The 14016-nt window shown below is 39.4% G+C and overlaps 1 protein-coding gene across 4 annotated transcripts in view; it reads left to right on the forward strand.

The window, feature by feature from the left end:
- Positions 1-424: 424 nt before the first annotated feature.
- abca4b (ATP-binding cassette, sub-family A (ABC1), member 4b) overlaps positions 425-14016 on the forward strand; it is a 46312-nt gene continuing 32720 nt past the window's right edge. For 2 of the 4 annotated variants that reach the window (XM_007564210.2, XM_016677475.1), the window contains exons 1-8: positions 440-623; positions 3182-3294; positions 3442-3535; positions 3727-3868; positions 3950-4089; positions 4272-4399; positions 5113-5310; positions 10107-10190. In XM_007564210.2, the coding sequence (XP_007564272.1) occupies positions 3229-3294; positions 3442-3535; positions 3727-3868; positions 3950-4089; positions 4272-4399; positions 5113-5310; positions 10107-10190 (852 nt within the window). In that variant the 5' untranslated portion in view covers positions 440-623; positions 3182-3228. Of the gene's footprint in view, positions 624-3128; positions 3295-3441; positions 3536-3726; positions 3869-3949; positions 4090-4271; positions 4400-5112; positions 5311-10106; positions 10191-14016 lie in introns of all 4 variants that reach the window. The other 2 variants (XM_016677476.1, XM_016677474.1) reach the window with 2 other exon arrangements.

Here is a 14016-nt window from a genome sequence, read left to right on the forward strand (position 1 = left end):
TTGCGTCTGCTGGGGGCTCAGCTGGCTTTAATGTCCTACTTTGAAACCTTCACATTCTCCTCAGCTAATTACTCATGTCACCTGCGCCTTCTCCGCTCAGCCGCTCAGAGGAAACTCATTTCAGACACAAAAATTGAAACAAATGCTGCCGTCTCTTAGTCTCTCGCCTTTGCTCCTGTGTCCTATAAATCCAAACTCCTAATTTATTCTGTAGGTGTTTAGCTGTGGGATTACACGCTGGTGCGGTTTCATTTCTGCTCAGGTTATTTTCTTTGACAAATGTATTTGCTGCTGCTGTGATGAAGACCACCTCCCGCTTTTCTCTCCGCCAGGTTTCCCTGCTTTTCCTTCTCCTGCAGGTATCTGCCTAATTCTACCTCAAAATGGATGACTGTTGTCTCTTTTCTGCCTGCCCATGTTGAGCCGGGAGATTAGAGCAATCAGATTAGGAGTGCTGCTGACCTGCAGCACAGAGAGAGAGAGAGAGAAAGAGAGACAGGGTGGGCAGCTCGGAGTCATCTGAAGCACTTCTTCCACCCGGCTTATTGTTTTGCATTACTTCAGCTTATTTGTGAACCCGTTTTTCTTGATGTTGCTCGACTTTGTTGTGATCCGGTGAGAAGGTAAGCCTGAGAATCAAACTGATGAATCTGAAACGCCTTACAAGACCCGACAGGTGTGTGAATGTGTGTGTGAGTGTGCGCTTGTTATTGCTGACATAGTTGAAGTAATGTATCGCTTGTTGTTTAAGTTACTTTGATAGGTTGCGACATGCTTGTGGGGTAATTTCTCCCTGAATTCTGCAGAGCTGTGTGCAAAGCAATCCTGTTGTGTGTAATTTGTGTTTTGAGTAAGAAGATGCTTTCCGAGAACTCAGACATAATAACAGCTTTTAGCCTCCCCTGTTTTCTAGCTGCAATTCCCCTTTTGTTTTTCTCTTCACAAGTGTTGGTCTGCCCGTATTCTCCATCTGGTATGTCCAGTAATCTACTGGACATGTTCTTGCGCTATGTGACGCTCCATCTGTGAATAACTTGTGCATAGTGATTGATTTCTCCAAAATTAATTTGTTCCTTCTCGGGGGGCGGGCGGGGAGGGGGACTCATGACGGATCAGGTTTAAATTGTAGTTGTCATTCAGGTGGCATGTGAATGCAGACATGAAGTCATCCTTAAATTTCCTCAGCAACTGTGTTTTGGAGTAACAGTTGGATGAAACAATGGCTCAGTAAGGGTTAGGAGCCGTTTCTTAGGAACACCTCCAAAGGCTTTACTTAAAGTGGTTTAAAGGTGTGAGTCAAGACAATTCCAGCGTTAACAGTGAGGCCTATTACAATCAAGTTGGATCGAAAGTTGGGTCACATCCAAAACAAGGTCAAGGCTGGCGTGAAACAATGACTGCATGACTTTATTGCTCTGAGAGAGTAAAGCTAACAAGCCCTTCAGTTAGTTCTGTGTAAGCTAATAAAGGAAATGCTCTTTTTCTGTTTCAAGATTTGTGTCTCTTTCTTGCTCGTAACTTTTATGTTTCCAATTAAAAAGCTTCATTAGCAGAAGGCGTTTTACTTCACTGTGACTTGTTTTACTTTCTGCAGGTGCGTCCAAAAGTATTCATGCTTTAAAGGCTGAACTGTTCGTAAAATGTTCAGTTGAAGAGGGATGACAGGTGGTTATAGAGAAAATAAATTGATAACTGTTAGTGATCAGGACCACCACACACTGGAAATCTTTGGGCTTATCTCTCTTCTAATTTTACACATCCAGCTGCAATTTTTGCCGATACGTCTTTGCAAAACAGTTAAAATTTCATTCAGATTTGATTCAAAGAGTTTGTAAACATCAAGTTGATAGTTTTTTTCCCCCACATATTTTCTTTTATATTTACATCTGGACTTTGACTGGGCCATTCTAACAAACGATATATCAGTCCCTAATAGCTCTGTCTGCATGTTTAGGATTACATCTTTTTGCAGCCTCTCTACCAGGTTTGCCCCCCCCCCCCTTTTTTTTTTTACCTGCATCCACTTTGACCAGCTTCCCTTTGCAAGCTGAAAAAAGTATTCCCACAGCATGATGCTGTCACCACTATGGTGACAGCATCCAAGGCGGATAGACTCAAATGACCCACCATGCACTTACTTACATTACAGCCTGTACCATCACCCTCCAGTCAACATCAGAGGGAAGATGCAAGATAAAAGTCCCACAACTCACCAGTCAGAAACAGAAATGTTAAAGTAACATTTCTGTCTCCGATGTACTGAAATTCAGATCGAATGAAGCCGAATCAGAATCGCATTCAAGGAGATATTGCAAAATTTAACATTTACTCAATTAAACAGTGGCAAAGATATATGGCCACAATCAGATGGAACATTTTGAACAAGAACATAAACAAATTTGCACTACTTACGTTCTAGAGATGACCTCTTTGATCATCACCAGTTATTTCAGCTCCAGCAGCCACAGCAGGTACATCATGATTTTGGGTTTCTTGTACTCACTTTGGTTCACACACATAAATTTGAACTCATTAACAATCAGATGCTTCAGTTATTGTTTGTCCGGCATAATGTGAAATAAAAATGGGTGATGAGCTAATAAAAACTGATGATGAGCTAATTTCTTGAACCTTTTGTGCTCTCACTGATGCAAACATACAAAAAAGTAGTAGTACACTTTTTTTTTATTCAGTGCAATTTTTGAATCTTTTTATTTTGTGGAATCCTTTCATTATATTGTCAGCAAGTGCATTTATTAGTGAAAAATATGAAATCCCCCACTATATTTATTAAACACAGGTGATTATATTGGCGAGAATTTAATTACTTAACCTACTGTAATTGACCTGTTTTCTTCAATTCAGTTACTTTATAAATATAAAAAATAGAAATATATTTATATAAATACAAATAATATACTGTACAGCAGTTTAAACAGTAACGTACTTTAATCCTGAGGGGTGTATTTTAGAATATTTTAAAAGCTTTTTACCATTTCACTTCATCCTCTATCACATAAAATTCTCACAAAAGACATTCAAGCTTAGCAGGTTTAAATACTTTTGCAAGACACTGTAAATAATCCCTCGTTAATCCCGTGCGTCATGTCACGGTGTGACCATTTCAGACCCCTTCTCACTGATAGCTGCTCCGCTCGCCGCTAACGTTTTGTCTCTGCAGATTCTTCACAGTCTGATGACCCCGTCCAGGGGTTGAGCCGCAGAGCGATGAAGACGGGCTCCCAAATCCGCCTGTTACTATGGAAGAACTGGACTCTTCGCAAAAGGCAGAAGGTATAAACCTTGTACATGGGTTTTTGAAAAAGCCCATGCACTGAAACATCCCAAACAGAATTCTTCATGACGCAGCATCGTTTAAGCTTCCAGGGTTGTGTTTTATGTGGTTTTAGTGCTTCCCAGTAATGGACTGTTTCTCTTTAGATCCGCTTCCTGGTGGAGATCTTCTGGCCCGTCTTGTTATTCATTGGTCTGGTGTGGCTGAGGAAGGCCAATCCTCTCTACCAGCAGCATGAATGTGAGAAGGAACTTCTTGCTGAAATTCATCACCAGCAGCTTTCTCTGCTAACTCACCCTCATCTATGAAAACATATTGATATCTGCTGCAGTTCTTTACATGGAAAGAATAACACAGGGCAGCCCATTTGGAGAGTCTTTAATAATCAGATCCTGAGCTTTGACATTCCCTCTGAATGTCTGTTTCTTTAGGTCACTTCCCCAACAAGGCCTTGCCATCGGCAGGGATTCTCCCCTGGATTCAGGGAATCTTCTGCAACGCTAACAACCCCTGCTTCAGATACCCAACACAGGGAGAGTCACCGGGCGTCGTTTCCAACTATAACAACTCTGTGTAAGGTCAAAACAGCACTCTTAAATTCACTGTGAGCAAGCACTTATTTAAAGCTGTTTTGTTATTTTGGACAAACTTTAGACTGGCACGATTCTACGCTGACATCCAGGAGCTTCTGCTCAATGAGACAGAGGTCCGGCAGTATGGCAGGCTTTGGCGTGAGATGGCGTCCTTCTCAAACTTTATGGACACGTTGCGCAACAATCCGTACGCCGCTGCAGGTAAACAGAAAAACGAGGAATGCTTCAGTCAGGATAATAGCCAATCCTCTCCTGAAAATGATTGTTTATAACCAGGCCTAACGTTTTCCTGTGAATCATTTCCTTATCCAGTGTTGCTCTGGCCAATATTGTTCTGCGTGTGTCTGATCTTTCACTATCAATGTTAATGGTTTTCCTTTTAGGCCGTGGGCTGAAGATTGATGACATTCTGAAGGACGACGAGATCCTTACGGCCTTCCTGCTAAGAGACGCAGGCCTCTCGGAGTCTATTGTTTACCAGCTCGTCAATGCCCAGCTACGTCTGGAACAGGTAAAACTTTAACCTCTGTGTCAGGACGCTCTACGGAAAAACTTGAGATTTGGTTGGCAGGGGGTAAAAGGTCCAGGTAGGAACCCTCCCTGGTTACACTCTGCAGCTCATTCTGGAGGATCCTAAGATTTTGTCATAATAGAAGGACTATCTATTCCCTTGGGCTGGTTCTGGGTCTACCTTTGGGTAGTGCGAAACTCCCAGCATCTGCCACCTCTCAACCAATTGAGACCTGGTTCTTAATCGACTTACTTGGTTAAAAAGATAGAAGAAAATAACACAGACTGTCCAGTAAACCAAGACCTGTAGCTCAAAATGTTTTTCACCACGATAGACTGGAACATTTCCTGCACTTGAGCGGACAATCCCCAAATCGGTCTGTCCATTTCCTGCTCCATCCAGCCATTATTTGTGAATATAACACCAAGAAACTTGAAATCCTCTCTTTGGACAGAGAAGGGTCAGCGACCTGGAAGGTCAATTAAACTTTTTAAGTTAAGAGAGTTCAGCTTCCATCACCTAGAGGTCAAACCTTGTCTCCTGGCCTTAGGCCAAAGAGATAAAAGAAGCATTAGGTTTGGGTGCAATACTAGCTTTATGGTGGGCCTTTCTTTCTTTCGGAACAAGTCTGCTTAATGAAATCCTAAAAATGTGTTTTCTTTAAAATGCACACGTTTTGAGCAGGTTTTTCCCTTTCTTTTTGTGTTTCCCAGTTTGCTTTTGGTGTCCCAGACCTACAGTTGAAAGACATAGCGTGCAGCCAGGCCTTGCTGGAGCGCTTCATCATCTTCCCCAGTCGAATGGGACTCCACGGGGTGCGCAATGCCATGTGTGCCCTCAGTCAGCAAAGACTGCAGAGGATTGAAGACATCCTTTATGCAAATCTGGATTTCTTCAAGATCTTCAGACTGGTTAGTGGTTTACTTAAAAGTGAAATTTCTCAACAAAACAGTTCCTCCTATTAAACCCCCTGGCAATGTTTCTGCTGCAATGTATGCAGACAGTGTGAAGTCTCCCTTTTGGTTTATTTTCATGCAGACTGGCAAAAAAATATTTTTTCAAAGTCTTTTTTTTTCATGAATGCCTTCCTTTGCTGTTACCTTTATGATTCATCTGAATGGCAATTTAGGAGGAACTTTAAAAGGCATTTCACAGTTTCAGAGTCTGGAGGAGTGCAATCTCATGGCAGCAGGTGTAATTGTGGTTCCACACACTGCCATCATTTATCTTCCCACTCAAACTTAAGGCTACACATTCTTTCTAATGGTGTGAGGCGCTTTCATGCTGGAGTTTTTTAAAAAGGGAATGCATGCTTTTGCAAGAACAAGCATTGAGATCGAAGCTTGGTGAGTGCAGTTTGTGTGTTACGGCGCCTAGTTTGCAGAAAAACACACCACATTTTCTCAGCTTATAACCGTAAACCTAAATGAATTAATTTCATGTGCAGGAGACCATCACAAAGTGACCATAATTGTGAAATAAAAGCAAAATGATTTGTGATTGTTAACTTATTTTTTTTTTTTTTTTTACATATGAGCATCAAACTTTTCAGAATTTTTATTTTTGATGCCATCGATAAAATCCGTTTAAACTGATTTCCCTCAGGAGTCTCCTAATTAGAAGAACCATTTAATTTCAGTCTTTAAAAGTTTCTTTATGGTTTTTTGATGTAAAGCACTTTGAACTGCCTTTTTGCTGAAAATGTACCACACATATAAATATGAGGGACATTTGAAAAGAAACAGCTTCATGTAAACCCAGGCACAGAATTTTAAAGCAGTCTTAAGCTGATGTTAATTCTTTGCAATTTTTTTCATGTCCATTCAAAAATGGAATGGAAATGGCACAAGACAAGGTCATCCAACAAAACTGATTAAACAGATTAGAGATGACCAAAAAGATTCATAGTAACTGTAGAAGCTACAAAGAGCCAGAGGTCAGGTGGAAGGACTGGCCACCTGTTTGCTGTACATTCACGAGTCTGACCAAGGCCTATTTGCGCTTGATCTCACAGCAAATATTTAATGGAAGATCCTTTGGTTGCATTTCATCAACATTGAACTTTTTGGGCAACATGTGAGATGCTTTTCTGCAGCGGGGTCAGAGAAGCTGCTACAGGCTGGTAGAAAAAACGAAGGAATTTCGCCTTCCAGAACAGACGTGACCTGAAACCTGAGAATGGCCCAATCAAAGACCAGAACGCGGTTCAATTGAGAATCTACGTTCAGACTTGAAATATGGTGCCTAACGACACTCTCAGTCCAATCCGAAGGAGCTTAAGTGATTTTTGTTGGTTGTAGCGTAACAATGTGTGATAATGTACAAGATATAAGAAAACTACCTTACCAGAGAGTTTTTATTAGCAACTGAAAACAAATATATGTTAGATTACCAGCTAGTTTCCCAGCGCTGTCAGAAGTAATTGTTTTAGTAAATGAGTCAGTGCTGGTTTGTCCACAACATAGCGTGTCTCACTGCAAATGAAACCATGTATGATGTTTCCTTGTTAAGGTTTGCTATCATGTTTCGTGAATGTGAAACTGATCCAGCCACCTTTGTTCTACCTGGATTTATAGTTTCCTGGAATTTGAATGAGAGCTTTTATTTTATTTTGTTTTATTTTATTTCATCAAGTGCACATGATCAAAGAAAACAAATGTATTTCTGGTATTTTGAGGAAACTTGTAAATGAAAAGTAAAGATAAGGCAAAATCAAGCTACAAACTACAAAACTGATTGAACTGTCTTCTTTTTTTTATTTTTTTATTGTGATGACACCCTGTGGTTATTAGTATATGCAGGTATTCAGGTTCAGGCCAGGTGAGTCATCTGACTGGCTCAGGGAATTCATATGGCATTATCCGCATTGGCCTGTTTTGCTAATGGGCTTAGCTTGGACGTGCATACAACCTGTTGGGCATTCCATAAGAGAGCATGCTGCATCTGGTACTCCACCATCACGTGTCGCCTAACTAGTTCATTCAAGCTCACAGCACGCTTTGCTTTAAGGTTTGCAGAAAATCTAATGAAAAAAACAAAACAAAACAAAACAAACAAAAAACAGTTACCTAATTCCTGTACACTTTTCAGTTGCAATTGCAAAAATATTTAAATTGTTTTTACGTTTGGGAAACTTTATAGATGAGCACTTTTCCTTTTAGACTAGTTTAATTCTTGTTGTCTACCTGCAGTCTCTGTAGTGCAAAACAATCTAGAATATTTTTGCAAATACTTCATGAATTCATACAAACTTCTGCGCAGAAGCAGTTTACTGTACACAATTTCCAGCAACAGCCAAACCCAGAAGTAAAAAAGTGTTGCACATGTATGAAAATATTTCCTCTTGCTGCATACTTGATTTCTAGCTGCTTCTATGAGGATTGTTGATTGATTTCTGGAAAAATAAAAAATAAATACACAAGGAACTCTATCTGATTCAAGATGAGTGACACTTGGCTGACTTTCAGGTTGCACTTTGGTTTTCTTTAGAAATCCAACAGTGATGTTGGCAGGAAGCTTCAGATTATTATGTTGTAATATTCCTCTTCTTCCTGTTGGCTTCAGACAAAGACTAAACTAGTCAGTCTGCATTTATTTCAACAGGTATTAATGATTCCCTCTTCTGGAAACGTCCCTTTTCCCTCTTTACTCAAGCGGCTCCCCATTATCACACTCCTACCGCTGTGCTTCACCGCTGCATTTCACTGCATTATTGCTGGTTCTCTTTTCACCTTGTTGTGCTTCAGATATTAATCAGTTTAAAATGTATCCTTGCAGACTTGTGCTACTGTGAAACTAGGCTTTATTTGGAAACCATCCAAGAAAAACTAAGTTGTAAAACAGTTTACATTTATAATGAGACATTCCTTTCTTTTGTGTTGTTGAGACATGTTAGGGTGGATGAGCTGATTAAGAACCCTTGAACCCAGTAGAATTATAGCAAATTACAGCCTCTAACTTCCATGCTTTTTTTATTGCCATTTGTGTGATGCACCATCAAAAAGTGTTGTAAATAAAAAAATTATAAGTACAGAGTCGATTAGAATTGACATTCCCGTTAAACACCTTTTTAAAAAGCATAAGTTCAGTCAGATTGTATTGCAAGGGCTTGAGTATAAACTTTCTTGCCGCAGACTGTGACTGGATTTAAGTCCTGACTTTTTTTGACATGTAAAAGCTTAGCTCACCAGTCACATTGTAGCTCTGCTCATATGTTTGTTGTGTATTTAGTGGGACTGTCATGCTGGATGGAAAACCTCTATCTCAGTTTAATTTTTTCAGAAGCTGCTTGTAGAAGCTTCACTGTATTTGGCTTCAATTGGCTTTTCTCCCTGCTGTTACCTTCCCGCCCAGAACAGAGATCTCTGAATTCTAGTAGAAAGAACTTTGGCTGGTGTCAACGTTGGCTGGTTTTGCTGGTGACAGCCTCCTGTCTGGTCCCACCAAGCTGACAGAGCAATAGCATGGAAGAGGCGGCTGAACACTAGAACGGTTATTCTTCACAGGAAGGGAAAACAAGTACAGCTTGACTAGCAACTAGCAATTAACCTACCATTAGTCATGCTCTTCCCCAGAGGCTGTGTGTCACACACTCATCTGTTCTCCCACTTTCTTCTCTACATCAAAACATAAAACATTGCTCTCTACTGGCTCCCATGCCAAAAGGGGATTTAGTGGACTGTTGAAGTGAAATATTCCTTACAGTATGGTTCTGATACCACCACGTTTCTCTGTGTGGATGAAGTTTCTGGTAATACTGCTAATTTTCTGCATGTAACCCAGAAAGTGCTCTACTCTGACCCAGGCACCTTCGGAGCACACAGTTAAAGCACATCTAACACACGTGTCATTAATTGTTGTTGCAATTGAAACGTCTAAAATGTAACTTTGCTCAAGGGTGTAACGCTTCCTCCACTAGATTTATTTGAAATGCAAATATTTAAATCACACCCTTTTACTTTTATTCTAATGACCCCTGGCTTATCTTTTCCACCATCGTTACGCTCCTGACTCCCTTCTCCATCAGCCTATCTACTCCTCCCTTCCTATTCCCTTTGCTTTTTCTCTCCCCAGCCCTCGCCACGCTGCCTCACTCCTTCCTTCGTTCATTGAAATGCAGGCACGAGGAATGCAGGAGGAAGGATATCACATCTATGTGTTTGCCTTGGCACACAGGGCTTCCTTATACCCTCGGCAGTTAGCTCTGACCAGGCGATTTCTAACACCTTCTGCTAATGCTTTCCCATAAACACAAATCCTCTGAGGACGTTCTGTAGAGAGTAGAGCTGCTTTGATTTCATATCAAATGATTGATCTCCGTTTTAAGATTGGCTAAAAAAAATAGCTCAGGTCCTTTGTTTAGTAGATAAACGGTGCATTGGGATGAATTTGTTAGGTTGATTAGCCTTTGTTCCAGTAGGCTGCTAATTGCAATTCCTGTAAATGTACAAGGAAAGCATGCAAAAAAAAGTTTCTTTCCTTGGAATAAAAAACACTTCTTAGAAGTTTCCAGCATTTAAAAGTAGTTAATAAACTGTAATCTCCTGTCTAAACCTATCCCATGATGCAATATTAAACATGTGCGTATTGTTTTGACAAAGAAGAACAAAAGGACACTTGTGTTGACATCTCTAATTTTAACTCATTTTATTCCTGTTCTGCTGGTATTTTTTCCTCCCTCATGCATCTTGTGACTTTGTTTTCACAGATGCCTCAGGTTCTGGACAGCCAGGGGATCGATCTACATTACTGGGGTCTGGTTCTCAAAGGAGCGTCAGAGAAGATCCAAGTTGTAAGTAATCACAGCGTTTCTGCTTCTGCACTCTCGTCTGCTTGTCCTCTTCTTCTCATGAGTCATGCAGGGTTCAGAGGCATCAGTATTTTTAGTTCTGCAGGAAACTCGCCTTTTCCGCTTCTCTGTGGTTAAGACGTCGTTCCAGAGGGGCCTGAGGGATGGTCTCTATAATGCAGGGGGTTACATGTGCAGGTGACCAATCTATCTTAGTACTGTGTAATGTCATGGGAAGCAGAGGGGTACCTAAAGTCTTGTGAATGCATGCACACTATATGCATGTGGTTTTCAAATGCAGTTAAATAATACATGTGCACTGATAACCTCTCCACCCAGAGAAAATTGGAAATGAGCCAGGAAAATAAAATGATCAGCTCTTACAAAGAAATGATCGTTTCTAGAAAATCTAACTTAATGACCCCTCTAAAAATGAATGTAAAATAAGAGCATGTGATGCACCTTTTAATCTGTACCAGATTGCCACAGATGAAATTTACTTTGGGGTATTTTACCAAATATTAGTGAGAGCATGTATATGTTTGAGCCTGTATGTTTAACTTTGGCCTTGTCTAATTTACATTAAAGCCATAGTAAATTAAGAATAATCTTGTCTTAAAATAAATTAAAGTGGGTTCTTCATAAGATCATATCAAACTTGGAAAATGAAAGTTTTAAATTAAACTATTAAGAGCCTATTAATAATGCAAGATTAATGCCCATGTTTGCTAAATAGGCTTAGCACATCTAACAGGAACTGTAGTATATAAAAGCACTGCGTATACAACAGGGTTGAAATGTTGTCATGCATCCCACACCCCTTCTGTCTTAATTTTCTCCTTGGCATGCACACTCAAAATACTTTCATTCAGTTTCATGGAAATAAATTGGCCTCAGGAGCCTTCGCAGACACAACTGTTTGCAAATTCAACACAGTTGTTCATCCCCAGTTTTTGGCTGTTAAGCTTCTTTATTATAAATGCAAGAGTGACAGCACATTTTCATGTAACACTACAATATTCCAGGAAGAGAATAGTAACATAAAAACCTACTAATTCCAGTTGAATGAACGTTTTTGCATTGTGAAACCTTCCTAATGCTAGTCACAAGGGATGACCCAGTCCAAATGTTTTCAACAATACTGACCCAAATTTTTAAAGATGAGGCGTTTGCCTTGAACTGGGTGTAATACTTTATGAAAATTAATTAAAGTCCTTGCCATGTTTAAACTTGGAATAAACTAGTGCATTGTATAAATATTACACTTACTAATCACATCCAGGATGCCCCACAGGCATTTGTGGAGGTCACTCTAAATATGTACAGTATATGTTCAATTCAAATAAAAGAAGCAACTATAATGTTCTCACAGTATGTCACTGAAAATGTGCATATCTTTATATTTTGTTGGAGCTATCACATATCATGTATACCACACATGCTAGCCTTGTAAAAAAGGCAAAGACAACGTAGGTATTGCAGTAATATAACAGAGTGGAAAGAGCATTTATTGTCTAAAAATATGGAAATTCAGGTGTAATATCAGCATCAAGGTATTTAGGTTCACACAAAAGATCAACAAGTGTAAAAATATTTATATATGTACATAAACAAGTTAACAATAATATTAATGATAATATCCTGCACAAAATTATAACATAAAAAATACATCAGAATTATAAATGGCGTACTCACAATGGCCCAGTAGTAATATTGCTTAATATCCCCCTCTGCCCATGCTGTCTGTGGTGATAAAGAGTCACTCACATCGGCATACCAGACGCTTGACACTGAAAGTGTAACCGACAACTTGATTATTTTGAACTAATAATAATCAGTCATGATCATTTATTGAACACTGAAACTTTCTGTCAGTTTGACATAAAAGTAAAATATAAATAGAAAAAGTAACATTCTCCACAACCACTCAAAAAAAACAAAAAAAAAAAAAAAAACTCCCAATAATTAACTTGTTGATAGACATGTAATTTATTTTTCAATATGCCAGTATCGGCAACACCGTGACGAAAGCATTTTTGTGTTTTTTTTTTTATTAATTGGAACTAACATCATCTCAGAAGGAATGCAGGAGAACCTCAAACAACTAATAGGAATACTGTGTTTCTGGATGTTTGGTTGACCAGAATTTGCTATTGCCTCACTGATTTTCTGAAAACAGATACGGGAGAGAGATGCAAAACAACTCTGCTTTTCTGTCTAATTCTACTGTTTTCTGCCAATTCAAGATTGCGGAAGCTTCTAAAGGTTTTTTGAAAGCTCAAAAAGAAAAAATCCTAACCTCTAAAACACCTGGGATGAGATGTGTGCTCCGTCACGTTCTCTCTTTGTCCCAGGAAGGGAGTACATCCCAGAAACACTTCGGCAAGGGATGATAGAAAGAAAGAGACTGGTGGGAGGTGCATGTAGCCCGTAGAAAGAGAGGGGGGAAAGGGACATTCCTTCGAGGTGACACATCCTGTAGGTGGGACCTTTTGTGTCACCGCGGTGACGGAAAGGCGAGCCAGCTATTCTCATTACCCCATTACCTATGTGTGTTTTCAGCTCGGCGTGTGTGTGAGAAATAATAAATTTGAAAAAATGAAGGAAGAGGGAGTTAGCAAGGCCAAAATCAGGGGCGTGTCAGACCGTGTGTGAGAGTTTTCATGTGTGCATTTTTACAAGGTGCAGCTTTGAGGATGCTGTATGGAAAATGGCAATAAATCACTTTCGAGAATTTTGCTGACAAAATTGGGTTAATTGTAATTACCCTCAGGAGAAGTCTACCTCTCTGAATATTTGTTTTTGCATTAGATTGTTTAAAGGGTAAGTTTCCAATAGCAACGTGATGTCTGGAGGGAAAACTTTCTGTCCTCCAGCTTATAATGCTTTAGGGAGGAAACGATGCACATTGGGGAAAAGATTGTACTTGCATGAAGTTATTTTTGTCCTGTCAATAGGAGGATATTTGGCCCGTCCCCATGGCTATCCTCATCATGTGAGGAGAGGCGTCTGAGCAGCATGTTTGCTTATCTTTCAAACTATTGTTTTCATGTGATCGTTTATATAACGAAGCTCACAGGGCATGAATGAATATGAGCAACGTAAATATCCCTACCACGAATGTAATTACCTGTTAAAGGTCAGACGCCTCAGAAATAATTGTTTAGGTTCCCAAGGAGTGAAAAACATGTATTTATCCTGGTGAAGGCAGTGTAGGATGGAGGATATTTACTCTGACCTTCCAGCACTGGTGAGAAGACTAAATGTCTTCAAGGTCAGGTGAGCTCAGGTGACCTTACTTTGCTTTATTTTAGACAATAGCAAAATATATATTTTTTTTCCTCAGAAGAATTTTTAAGTAAATGTATCTCACATAATAATTTCACACCATAAAGATAAAAGTTTGAAAAAAAAAAATCCAACATTTTATTTGAAAACTTATATTGAGTGATTAAAATAATTCACCTCGATAAAATACATATTTTTTATACGCGATGTTGCATGTGCTACAATACATTTGTGCAAACCCCTTTAGTCAGTAGAATCATATTTTCCTGTCATTTGATAAGTTTGGAGCATACAAACAGAGATCTGATGACATTTGCTGCACTTGCTTACATGTGAGTGGACTTTTCCACATCTATAGAAACTACATGTGCTTTATGTTAGCCATTTTACAGTAGGAGGACAGCAGCAGGTGCAGACGGCTCTTAAGATAATCAAAATAAATTACATTACAGAGAATATCAGTGGTCTTTGCAGCGTCCTGATCGATACAATTCTGACCACTCAGAGAAAAATAACATTTTACAAGAAATATCCTATTTGT

This window comes from Poecilia formosa, unplaced genomic scaffold (assembly GCF_000485575.1).
Source record: "Poecilia formosa unplaced genomic scaffold, Poecilia_formosa-5.1.2 Scaffold156, whole genome shotgun sequence".
In the NCBI taxonomy this organism is placed as follows: Eukaryota; Metazoa; Chordata; class Actinopteri; order Cyprinodontiformes; family Poeciliidae; genus Poecilia; species Poecilia formosa.